The 13,676-nt window shown below is 39.6% G+C and overlaps 1 protein-coding gene across 8 annotated transcripts in view; it reads right to left on the minus strand.

Moving 5' to 3' along the window:
* Positions 1–13,676, minus strand: part of ANKRD44 (ankyrin repeat domain 44) — a 132,542-nt gene that overhangs the window by 22,508 nt on the left and 96,358 nt on the right. For 4 of the 8 annotated variants that reach the window (XM_069022060.1, XM_069022058.1, XM_069022061.1 and 1 more), the window contains exons 13-16: positions 12,926–12,994; positions 12,092–12,232; positions 9,917–10,000; positions 8,815–8,926 (exon numbers count right to left, since the gene is read on the minus strand). In XM_069022060.1, coding sequence (XP_068878161.1) covers positions 8,815–8,926; positions 9,917–10,000; positions 12,092–12,232; positions 12,926–12,994 — 406 coding nt within the window. The remainder of the gene's footprint in view (positions 1–8,814; positions 8,927–9,916; positions 10,001–12,091; positions 12,233–12,925; positions 12,995–13,676) is intronic. The other 4 variants (XM_069022063.1, XM_069022059.1, XM_069022062.1 and 1 more) reach the window with 1 other exon arrangement.

The raw sequence follows: 13,676 nt of genomic DNA on the forward strand, positions 1-13,676 counted from the left end.
ACAATTAAGTCACTTGAATGATAAACATCATATACAAAGAGATAAAAAGTACCAGGTCCAAGTTACCAAGAAATTCTCCAGTTTTACTAGTGTTTCTATGGTTCTATGGATGCATTTATAGTAAATTACATATACTTGCTATAACAACATATAGAACAGTGTGTCCTTGGGGAACTTTAGTTCCGTTATACTTGGAAGAAGCTATCCATAGTTGCATCTGTTTTTAAAAAGGAAAATGTATCATTCATAATAATTTGCCTTGGCAGCCATGGAAGCTTAAATCCCACAGAGCTCACAGAAACATCTCAGCATGCCTGCTGTGCTGCAATCCATACCTGCCTGTGAAGCTGCGTTTCACCAAAGACAGACAAATAAGCATGAATTACTCAGAGTTTATGGTTACTGGTGGCTGACTGGAGAATGTCCCAGCATATTACATTTCTTATTTTTTGAGACTTTGAAAGTATGCCTTGTAGCAAATTGCATTTCTCTGTATTGACTGCCACAAATTGTAGGTGGATGTCAGAATTGTGCAAAGACCCTGCATGTGAAATTGAGGGGCACTCTTCCCTGTAGTCAGGTTAGAACCTTTCTAAAGGCAAGGGTACCCTTCTTCTCTTTCTGCCTCTTGGGAATTCCCAGCACAAGCCCTTCACTTTGTATGACAGCACCATTTAATACTGTAAATAATTATTTTGTGAAGTCTTCTTCAGACTCAGAAACAGGAACATGAATGCTTTGGGAGGGAGATGCAGACTAGGTAAGATAAAACTTCAATCATTCAGTCCTATTCTTACAAAGTAACAGCACTACAAGGTTGCTATTATAAACTCTCTTCTCTTCCCCAGTTCAGCATGAAGATGATTAACTTTTACTGTTCTCACCATTTCATTTGTGCAGTAAGGGTATTTACAGGCATAAGAGGATTTACTGCTTGATTTTACTTTGTTGTTATAATAAATGACTAGATAGCAGAATACGGTGTGGGTTCCCCCCTTCATTTTTAGGGCGTTCAGATATGCCAGGTAATCAGTCAGGATACTTTCTATGATTGCCCTCATAGACTATAATATATTCTAAAATTCAGCTCTGGTTTAAAAAAAAAAAAGGAGAAAAAAAAAAAGGCAGCTTCATGGAGCATGTCAGCAATTTAAAATTACCACTAAGCAGAAAAAGAGATAATACTTTTATCATGTGTGAAAGTTTTAATCTAAACTTCTCAAAGCAAGAGTCAAAAGAAGCTTCAAACCATAGACAGTGAAGCGATGGGCACTATCTCAAACCCTAAAAGAGAACAGAACATGTGATCCTGTCCAAGCTCATGCACAGGCACCTCCAGGCACAGCCATTTAAGTACACTCCCAGTACTTATGTCCCAGGTTTGTGCTAACTGGCACTGAAGTTAAAGGGACTTTTCTTTGAGAGTTTTACTGTTTTAGTAAGGCAGCTTCGACATTCCAACACACACACTGCCAGTACTGCTGGTGAACCCCTGCAGTTTGGTGCTATTAAATGCTAATTGTAAAATGGCAAAGCATTAGATTGGATGTGTATATTCTAAAAATGGCCTTTACTCTGAAAGGTTATTAATCTAACAGTGTTCCAAAATGTCCACACATGTGAAGAGCTGATCAAAAGGCAATTAAGACAAAAGAAATAGTTGGACACTGCTCTTCTGCAATAATTATGCAGTGATGCAGCTGATCACTTACAAAGTCATTCAGAAGTGGCAATTAGTCATGATTTTTAGTGTCGCTTTCTGAACTGAATACAAATATATCAGCTAAGTGTCACCTTGCATCTCATATTTCCTGATAAATTGCAACAGATAATTGTCTCTGCTCCGGGAAAACACACCACTAGCAGCTTCTTTTAAATAAAGGCTTTTCCAGCAAGTAGGCAGCACAAGACTGAAAACCCTCATCAGTTGTTTCTGATGATATAGAAAAGAACAATAAAATTAACCTCTGTACTATTTTATATCAGGGAAGCACATTTTAAAATATTGGAATTATTCCTCATTGAAAAATTCAAAGGTGAAGTGGTACAAACCCATCCTCAGGGAACAAGCAATCTCGTAAGCTCTCTCCATATTCATAAATACAAATGATCAAATTATTTTAATTTGATCAGGCTAAAACCAATATGCCTCAACCCAGTGCTGATGCTTTCCCAAGATCAGGCTTTAAAAATCAGATTTATCAGTATTGAAATCAGTTTCACTCACATGCACAGGTATGGGTGAAGCTAAATTAACATAAGCAAGAAGAATTTTCACAAGAGCTTAGGCCGGCTGAGCCTGAAGAGATGTGTTCATAGTTCCATGCAACTCCTCCAGCATAAAGTTTATGTATCCAATACCCACCAGAATAGTCACCACCATGCACACAGGACACTTACCTGATGTAAGAGAACAATGTTCAGGTCTTTAAACATATCTAAATCTGAAAACTCAAGCAGGCCTCCAGGCCACTGGCTGTTCTCAGCTGGGGCACTGATCTTCTGTTGGAGCTCTTCCACTCCATACAAAATCATTTCATGTTAAGCCACAGGAGTGCCATACTCAGTGGGTCATAGAGACAGGTGATTGTCACCCAGTGAGTATTTATACAATGCAGGACAGCTCCAAATGAGAGTGAGAGATCACCCCCAGTACCAGCCAGCATAATATGTTGGTTACTCCTTGGGTTGTAGAGGTCCAATTCCTTTGTCTGTCAGAGCAGAGATTTGAACCTGGGACTTTAACAGTCAAATCACATATATCTTGTTTCTTTCTGGCCAGAAATTCTACCTCAGAGGTTCTGTAAAACCTCACATTTTGCTTTAAGGACCCTCGTAGCCAGTGAAACTTTTGCAAATGTCATACAGGTGTGCAAAATGTATGGGAAAACTTGTATTTAGAGAAATTATTATCCTTAAAAATTTCCTCTTTAGATAGAAATCTCGAAGACTGGTGAAATACAGTGACAGTCAATTTTTAAAATGTGCATTTCAGTATTATTTTTGCTACTCTCCTCTCATTTGAGCCTCTACTCTGAAACACACACAAGTACTTTTTAAATTCAAGCTCACTTGAAGCAACATAATTTACATTTCTTCTCCGAAACACTTTAAAATTGGCCACAAACTTCCAGAGAACAGACAAGTGTTGGTTCCATTTCACATGACCAAATGCAAAATTACTTTAACATCCAGGGAAGTGTCATGCCAGCCAGGTACGTGCACTGGACTCAAAGCTCCTAAGACTGACTGAGGAGAAACAACAGCCTTGAGCAAAGCTGGAGCCTGCAAGCAGCAGGAAGAAGGAAATCCAGTGGAAGCAGAAGCAGCACACATGCAATTGCTTCGTGTACATGGCATGCTGGTTAAGAGTTTTGATTCTTCTTCCTCAGGCTTTACCAGAGTGAATACAAGGATTCACAAAATACTAAGAAGTTTAAATAAAAATACACAACATGCAATCACTTTTCATTTACTCACTATATCCAATGGAGTTTTGCTTCCAATCTAATTAAAAATTCAATTAGAATTAGAATAATTAAAGACAGAAATACTCAAGTGTAATGGTAATCTGAAAATGTTTCTTGTTTTATTTTTCCTGTACAATAACTGCATTGCAAGCAGTGCATGAGCAGAATCATAGACCTGACCCTGTGTGCCTCATTCCTACACTGTCCACCCCCAGAGAAAATACTCCTGAAGCAATGACACCACAGCCACTGTGAATAGATATCAGTTACATTACTAGCTAAGGGGGGAAGGAAAAGAGGAAAATAATGAGAATGTTTAAGATCAATCACCTCAATTGACAAAACACAGATCAACAGATACATAATACACTCTGTGGGAGGCTTTGCTTAATGAAGTGTGATTGCTTTGGAAACCCACAAATACCATAAGCCAGTGACAATTTCTGTTTGAAAGCCTGCTCGTGCAGGCAAACATCTTGCCTTGGATAAATAAACCTGACTGCACCCTTAAAATCCCAGTGATCACAGCTCTTTCTGAGCTAAATGGTCTGATGCAATGCAATAATCCATGATCAAATGTCCTTTTCTTTGGATTCAGTAGATTTGAGCGAGTCAGATATTCACACATAACATTTAAACACCACACACACAGAGACACAGACAGGTATTTAAGGCAACAGCAGAAGTCCATGACCTATTTCCTAAATGAAAGAAAAATGTCTCCTGAAGTTCTGCAGCGGCCTTGTTGCTCTCTGTCAGAAGAAAGCAGATGTGTCTTGCTTCTCCACTCTGGGAAAACGAAAATACAGACTAAGAAATGACAAGATGTGTCAGAGAGACAGAAAATAAACCTGAGAGATGCTAAGCAATACTCTATCCTACAAGCCAAAGTGCCAGCAGGGTGCCTGGGCAAAAGGTAAATTCCTGCACTCATTGAGTTCCTATGCAGCATTAGCTTTCTAGAAAACATTTTTAGAATCAAAATTATCTAGTTTCCAAAACATAAAATCTAAGCCAAATTGCACTTCTATAAACTAACTTATATCAGTGTATCTAGCACATTTGGGCTCCTCTTGATTATTTAAACAGTGGGTACATATTGCACAAATGCTGACATCAAAACTCATCCCATTAAATCAGTCTACCATGATTCTAGAACTGACAGACATATTAGGTTTATTATTTTTGAGCATTAATTTCCTAAGTTCTTCTCCTTTTTAGAATCACTTAAGTTAATGACTTTGTGCTTCTCTTCTCTCTGTGGGAAAAGCTCTCATAGACCCAGGTACAAAGTAATTAATCACACAAGACACTGCTGCCCCTGCTTTCAGACAAAATGCTCCCTTTAAGAAATAGGGTGTTGGTTATGGAGACAGACAGGCAATTATGAAGGAGAAAACCCAAGCTGTATCCCCCAAATAGAGATCTGGGTCAGAAGGAGACCTAGGGGCTGCCACTGGACAAGCATCTGAGCCAGATCTCCATGTGGTAAAAGGATTTTTAACACCTACCCCAGCCACACTGTGATTCACTTATCAGTAATTACCAGTGTCCTGCTCTCAGATGGATGAATGAACAAATTTGTTTTGATAGGAGACAGATAATTAGCAGCAGCCACATTGAAGATTTATGGAGTGTGTGATTTCAATTTCTCCCCAGGTTAAGGAACCAAGTGTTTGAAGGCATGGCTTATGTCTTGCAGTGCAAAGCTGCTCTGATCAAAGGTGTTCCCCAGCCTCTCCATTCCCAGCATGGTCTTGTGCTGGCCAGACACCTCCGTCTGCCCCTTCTCCCCAGCACACACAAAGGGATTTGCCCTTTCTTCTGGGCATGGCTTTTGGTTAAACCATGCTCTCCTCCCACCCTCAAATTAATTAGCCCCTGTGACAATTCAATTTCTATTAGTCAAAGAGTGAATTACATTTGCTGATGGAATAAAGAGAAGAGCAGATTAAAAGAAAAAGTATCCATCATTTCTTACAGTCAGAGAAGAGATTTCACTACAGGAGACAGACATTTAATTCTGTTTGCCCCACCATTCCAGAGAAACCTATTTTTATCAGCACAAAGTGCTTGACTGTCTTTCCAGACAGAATTTTAATGTGAAATTACAACTTAAATTCCACTCTTTTCACACCAATAAAGATCTTGTGATAAGAGATCATTTCAATGTAAAAAATGCACAATATTTTTCTTTTTTTCAAAGGAGTTTGATGATGTGATCAGCTCTAAAATACCAGGTAGCAGTCGTGACCAGTATCACCGACGACCAACAGCAAAGTCAGCCCCAGCCTAAACTAACCTGAAGTTATTTTTAGAAGCAGGAAGGCAGATGGGAGTTTCAGTGGCTTGCAAGCACACATGCCCACCATTCAGCCTTTATGAATGGCTCCCTACAGATGGAGAAACAACTGAGGAATCTGCTTCCACTCTTCTCTTTTTAGCAACATCACATCATTCCTTGCAGGGCAACTATACCACTCATATTCCAGACAACTGAAAGGCCCTCCAGGAAATAAGCTTCTGTGGTTGAGCTCTGTGGTTGAACACACAAAACATAAATGTTGTTTGGGTCAAAGATATGACCTTTTCACTCGTAATCCTTATTTCTCCTAACACCTCCCCACAAAGAAATGTACCTATGTTCCAGCCAAGGTATTGGGCTCACAGTAAACACAAAAGTCAAAGCATGAAATGATGTTTCCATAGATAAACCAGCCTTTCCCTAAACTGCATTCAAACATGTAAATATTTTATAACACTGAGAAACTGTGGTGCTTAAAAGCACAGACCAAATTCCCCAGTGAAGGAAACTCCACTGGATACTGCATCTTCCTCTTTGGACTTACTTTTTAAAGCGAACATTTATTTAGAAATAAGCTCTTTTAGATATCTGTTAAAAAAAACAGGGGGGAGAAGGCAAATAAAAATTAATCCTACAAGGTCTTTTATAAACTTGACATATTCTGGAACAGCAAAATAATTCCCTGACATTTTGCTGAAGTTTGGTATTGTGCATGTAGAGAAATACTAGCAATCATTATTCATAGAAAAACAAGATTATTGTTGCACCCACCTTGGCTTAGTTTTGACCAGAATTAAAGCTCCATATTTCATATTAACTCTTTCCTCTAACAAGTTTTAGACCCATAAAGAACTGTCTTGTTCTAGGGAAGATAATTCCTAGATATTTTCATTTATCAGCTACCAATAATAAACAAAAAGTATTTACTAAGGGGATAAAACAGTAAAAGAACAGCTAATATGGCACTGAAAAATAATGGTTTATTTATAGAATCCTGCCTGATTTTGCTTTCAGCCCTTCTGCCATCCTGAATCCCAGCATTGCAAAGGAATAAGTGCAGTGGTGGTGCCTGTACCAACTGGTTAGGCAGTTATCAAATGTAAAGTTGTTAAACTCAGGACTTGGTAACTCATGACAAAAAAACAGAGTCAGCTTCTTCTGGCAGTGGGTGCAAAGATGATAGATCCTGGTCCTGATGTTGGATGAGCACAAATGCTTTCTGACACATTTAGCCTCTGTATTCCAGAGGGAAAATGAGATGCCTGTTACCCTCCAAATACCAATGGAAAAATCCTGGTCCCCGCAAAACTCTCAGGCTGACATCCTAGCACACAACAGTGGTCCTGTGCATGCAGAGGACTAAAATTCATGGCAGTTTTATTTTACCATTGTACACAGAACAGCTGTGTGACTCTACCTCTGTAAAAGATGCTTGACCTTGGGTTTCCATACCGCAGCTATAGTCACAAATACAGGAAGACTGACAGGGAAAAACACTGAGCTTTTCTGTCCAAATATAGAACACTTGTTGCACAGCTGTCTCTGGCCCACAGTTTGCATTTCACCCCTCCAGAGTTAAAAGAAAATCCAACACCTCTGACATGCACTGCATTCCCAGCTCTTCCTTTTGTCTGCCAAGCCTAAGCAAGGCCAGGATTTGATAGCAGGTCATCTCTTGCGACAATGAGCAATACTGCATGTGCAGGAAATGTGCACAGCAACAAATATAAGAAAAGAGAGGGGACCTTGCTCCATGCCCAATCCATGCCTCACAGCACACAGGGACTACAATACAGAGGCTGAAAGAGAATCCCCAACGAAGATGCTCCCCCTCCATCCCCACGGGCAGAGTCACCAGAGATCAGTGCTAGGAGAAGGCAAGGCCAAACTCACTGCCACAAGCAACAAAGGAGCAGTGCTGTTTTAAGTTTAATTAAGTTTAACGCTTGCAGGCGGGAGCTAAAAAGGCTTAATACCCCACCTGAAATTCTGCCCCAGGCTTGCCCTGGCAGTTAGTGCCCCAGGTTTCCAAGCTGCTGGGACCAGCTGCAGGCCAGCTGCAGCGTTTCCTGTTGTGGCACATGTGGTGTGAAAGCAGCATGTGCTGCGCAGAGCTCCTTCTCAATAACTAAATACTTGACTCTTCAACACAGAAAGAAAGAACCAAACAACACGTAACACTCAACAGCACACAGTGTTCCCACTAAAGCATGAATATCTATACAATTTTCCAATTGGAGCTTATCTTTTTGAAGCAATTAAAGTCAATTTATATGTAATATATACTGTATATATTATCTAGAATATATAACATATATAGTAATAATACATATATTATATATATAATTTTGGATCACCCTGTATATCAAGCAGTTAACACTCATCTTTATGACACTTTTACAAGTCACAAACATCTATAAATCTGTTCTATATATCTGCCAAATCCAATGTTTGGCTAAAAATTTTTGGCTTCTTATAAGATGCAATTACTAATCGCTCAGACCCAGAATATTAAAAAAGGAACACCCAGAAAAAAAACCAAAATCCTCAGTTACGTGGCATATAAGGTTAATTGTGATTATGGTAACTTTATCAATGTTGCTATTATTTCACCAGAGACAAAAAAAGAAACTGCAGGTATGCAGCTGGCAAAAGTTATTTACTCCCTCAGTATGCAAGTCAGATAAAGTGCCAGGTGGGTCAGGCACATTCACTCATTTACCAGGAACTGTCCCTTACTCCTGGCACATAGGCACATGCTGGGAATATTTTGATCACAGTTAAAATTAATTTGTGCATACATAAACTCCACTCAAAGTCAACCCTTAAGCACCAGGTTGTTGAATAAGGACTTGATTATCAAGATGAACATGTTCTTAAGATACATCTGGGTGCAAATATTTGAGTTTACTGCCCCATACTACAGCTTTTCACAGATTTCTGATTATCCAAAGAACTCCAATAGTAGCCATGAGGGGAGTTCCTGGCACATGCACATTCAGTATCAGCAGACAGAGACTTCCAAAAGTGAGCACTCACCAGTTCCAGACACTGCCGGTGCCCGTAGGCAGCAGCGTAATGCACAGTGTTGTACCCCTCCTTGTCCTGGATGGATGGGTTGGCATCGTTCTGGAGAAGGAACTCTAGACACCTGTGGACAATTCACTGGTGTAAACGTGGGCTCACAGTATTTAACAGACTCATCCCTTGCTGCAACTGGAAGTGACACTGAAAACGGGCAGTGAATCCTGTATTTTGAGCAGCACCTCAAGTCACTTTTCACCAATAGCTCCTCACATTCACCATGTTTTTAAACAGAAAATCTCCACTCATCTTTGAAGATCAACTTCATGAAAAAACTCTTCTACCTTGTGGTAACTCTTGTGGTTACTCTAGATTACAAAACTGATTTTCTATCACAAAGCCTGAAAGACTGTGTACACATGACATAAACAGCCTGGAACTGCTACTCCTCATATAAAAACTCACGTATCAAACAACTGGCCTCCAAAGGTGCACCAGGGCAGGCTGGAGAACAAAGATTTAACTGAGTTACATTAATATATTCTCTTCTTTGTCAGCTTTTTGTCAACCATGTTTTTCAAAAGATCCCTTTTGCTCTTTCTAGCTCTTGCCACTTTCTCTTATACCATCAAGATACCATCATTTTGTTATTAGTACTTTCTTCCCTAGCCTGTAATCTGTAGTGAATGTAAGGCCATTAAATGATAAAGGGGATTTAAAAAAAAAAAAATCATTAAGCAGATAGATGAAAATGTTAATCCAAGTGAATGCATTGAGAAAGCCACTGGCTACTTCTTTTTGCAATGTACACACTATGCTGTGCATGACACTAAAGACACTGCATGATACTTAAGTGCATGATATTAAAGAATTATAAAATAACTGAAGCTGTACATTTTCCATTAAGAAACTGCAACAAGCACAGAAACAGAAATATCAGTGAATATGTGCACAGAGAAGAGTGTGGAGCTTATTTTCTTTAGGTTAGCCCTCATTGAAGCCAAGCATTGTGTTTAGCAGAACAAAGAATGAGCAAGAACAGAGCGTAAAACTGCAAGCCAAAGCCAAGGCATTCTCCAGAAATGAAGTCCAACTGCTTTTGTGACACCAAACTTACAATGCAGCTTCTTTTTCCTTCATCTCAGTGGTTCTTTCAAGTTCTTCAGCATTTTCATGGGAGTTACCTAAAATATTCTTTCTTCTTAGCACAGAGGACAGAAAAATGCAACTTATTCTCAAAATATCATACCGATGATTTTGATGCAGTCTGCCACCCATCCCCAATCTCCTCTTCAAGGAGCTACTTCCTCCAGCCAACAAGGAGGATTACTACACAAATTAACTGAGTGCACTGCATGGGTCTGTAGGTAGTAAGTTTTGAAAGCTACAGAGACAACCATAGTGTGGTATTGTATTGTTCCACAAGTCAATGCCAGAAGAAAAAAAATTTCAGATTCTGGTTTCTATCAGATACATTTTGATCATCACTTTCTAGAATCCTTCTGTTTCTCCCACAGCAATGTTGTGCACTTTTTTCCTTTCCAGAGAGTAACTCAGGATTACCACACCTTGCTTTCTCCTGCAGTAAGCTACTAGTTCTTCTCCAGAATTTAGGATTTAGAGCAACTTTAATCACTGACACTAAATCAGTCTATCTCGAGTCTGCATTAGCTGACTTGCCTCACTTTCTGTCAAATATCTTGGCAACACTCTTTGATCTCCGGGTCAGGTTCTTCTCCCTGCTCATTAACTACCCACATCCAGAGTTAATGATGAATATTCTTTGGAATGAGGTTGCCTGACCTTGGAAGTTTTTTGACATGCAGCAGGAAAAAAAATTGCTGAACTATAAAATCATGGACTGCAAATAGCATTTCATCTATGTAATAAGGCTTCTTCCAGAACATCTCAAACTGAAAAATTTAATGAGAAGACAGCATCACCACATCAGAATCAATTTAGGTTTGGACTGTGAGGACAAATAAAAGCTATATACTTCTGCCAAAGTTCAGGATGTGACTAAAGTAAGCTTTTTTTTTTTTTTAATGAGGGATAAAAGTAGATACCTCCTGAAGTTAACCAAGAGCTTGTTAAAATGCAGGAACTTCACCTACCAAGAACCAAAAGCTGAAAAACACATACTGAATCATCATTCTCAACCCCCCAAGTAACACTCACCCTGGTAAGACAGAATTAGACACAGCCAGTGGTGAAAGCCTTCCTACAAGCCTACGCTGATTTTCATGCCAAGCACAGACCTCTGACAACCCTGCCTCCTTCTTCCCAGCACTGTTCAGGTTTGAGGGTGACAGAGAAGACATTTTTCATATCAGTCTTATCCAGCAAATGATGAAGGTGCTCTCGAGGCTCTGATGTGGCATTCAGACCTCTGCCATGAAGTTAAACCAAACTTCCCCTGCCGTGGCTTTGAGGTGGTGTTCTGCTGGGCATGATGCAGCTGTACTTTTACCAGACCTCACTACACAAGAAACCAAAAACTGGTTCCTTAATGTCTAGGGACACTGTCAGACAGGAAAGCATAGCATGACCTAAAATAAATACAGGTTGCTAGCAGTTTTAAGAGAGAACTAACAGGATAATTGAGTCTGGTTTATACAGTATATTATAAAGAAGAGCTTGCCAGAATGTTCAACTATCTGGGAATTAAAATTGCAGTCAGTAACCACAGCATTTCTAAGTTTTGCAGCTGTTTTCCCCCTTTCTCACAAGAACAACACTGCGTTCTGACAAAGGCTATTCCTCAGACCTCTCTGTAAAAAGGCAACCTGTTTGGACAGGGTGAGCATTTTTATCTGCTCTGACAGTGGAGTGAGACTGATGATTACATCTATCCCACCTTTCTCACAAATCTGTGAAAATGCCCAAATGTCTGTCACTGCAGTCCACCTCAGAAAACCTCTCCTGCTGTCTCTTGCTCTGTCCATTCTGATGGACGTGCAAAGCAAATACAGAAAATTCTCTGAGCTTAATCTCATGAGGAAACCACACAGGGAAAAACAGAAGACATAACACTGTGAAAATAGTTCTGTAGGACAGGGTGGCTGCAAAACTGCTCCTTCCTGCAGAGGTAAACCATGGAGCTGAAATGCCACATCATCTGGGGATTTGGCTTCCAGTCAGAGCAACTCACTGTGGAGCTATGCATACATCTGAGAGAAATTCCTGTGCTAGTGGGATCTTTTGGCTCAAACAAGACAGCATCATGAAGAGACGAAAATGACACTGATTTAGCAAAACACTCAAAGCAGGAATTCCTCAGAGGCTCTCTTACTTTCGGTCCATGTCAGAAGCAGCAGCATAGTGCAAAGGGGTGCGTCCCCAGTCATCTGTTTCATTAATATTGGCTCCTGTTGTCACCAGGGTCTCGATGCAGTGGAAATGACAATTTGCAGCTGCATAATGCAAAGGTGTCCTGGAACGTAAGTGTTCATATTTGTTACCTCATATTCCAACACACACTACAGAGGATAAAGATAAATCTTAATTGCTGCATTCCTACAGATGCCGAGCAGTCAATATCAGTACTTTAATTTATGGAAATTTAACAAAATATTGTGTTAATACGAAGTTCTGGTGCTGCTACAAAGCCTAACAGGATAGAGATCATCAATCTGTGTCTTGCAAACAGCCTACTGCCTGTGAGAGCCTCTGCAGTGGCTCTGCAGACACACTACTTCTCCCAGCTGGGAGGAAAAGCATTGTGTCCATCACAGCTTGTTTAGATGGCATAGCAACACCCATAGCAACGCTTTCTGTGGGGGGGAAATCCTCTAGGAAGCACATCAAATAGCAGCTCTCCTGCCATCATAACCCAGGTGTTGTCTTGGGCACACCAATACAAGAATTTAGGCAGTACGAAAAAAGAAAACTTGTGATATTTTTAAAACAGAAAACTCAAGAGGGTGGGATGGCTTTAATGTATTTAATGAAGCCTGCACCTGTCTGGCTGGCATGTAACTGCAGCAGCAAGGGTTCTGCAGAGAAGGCCAAGCTACTTGATTTTGCTGCCATTTTTCATAGAACATATGATTTCCATTCTGAGGTGGCCTTTCTTCCTTGTCTGATAGATTATTTCTTTTTTAAAAGAGCTTCATAATTTACCTACCTTCCACATTTGTCCTTCTTATTAAAATCTGCTCCACTGCTTTGCAAGAGTTTTATACATTCTACATTACTGGAAAGAGAAGTAAAGAAAACAAAACATGAGTAAAACAGAAGCTTACATCTACATTGCTCCCTGTCCCCCAAAAGGAAAAAGTTACTCTAATGATTTTTGTATTATTTGCTGTGCAAAACCAGGGTACAGCCAACTATAACATGAAATTCAATCAAACAGAAAGTGAAGCTTAAAAAAAAAAACCTATTTTCTTTTTTTTCTTTAGAAAACCTCAAACTTCTCTTCTGCAGAAGAAAAAAAATATTAATTTTCCAAAGAGAGCACAGTAAACGTGATCAGTGTGTTTGGAGATTTTCAATGGCAGCTGAACTGTAGTGCTTCCCATTCTGACCTGGTATTTTAGAAAATAACTTTAAAAGAAAGTTGTTGCTAGCTTATAAAATGCCAGTCTAATAATGAAGAGGTGACATTTAACGAAATCCACCCCCATTCAGCAAGCATTCAACAGTAAGCACTTTGCTCAAATCCTGTTTATTTAATGAAATATAATCACAAGAGTCTCTTTTAGGTTTATCCTGATACGATTTGTTGACTATTGATAGATTTAAGCACATCTCCAAGTGCTTTGTTAAAAAATGGGTGTAGCTATTATAGTGATTGTCACGTCAACACTGCATTTATAGAAGTGGAGGAGAATTCACCACATCCTGGCTGTCTCTTCATCTTGTTTAAAGCCAGG

Source organism: Aphelocoma coerulescens, chromosome 7 (assembly GCF_041296385.1).
Source record: "Aphelocoma coerulescens isolate FSJ_1873_10779 chromosome 7, UR_Acoe_1.0, whole genome shotgun sequence".
Classification (NCBI taxonomy): Eukaryota; Metazoa; Chordata; class Aves; order Passeriformes; family Corvidae; genus Aphelocoma; species Aphelocoma coerulescens.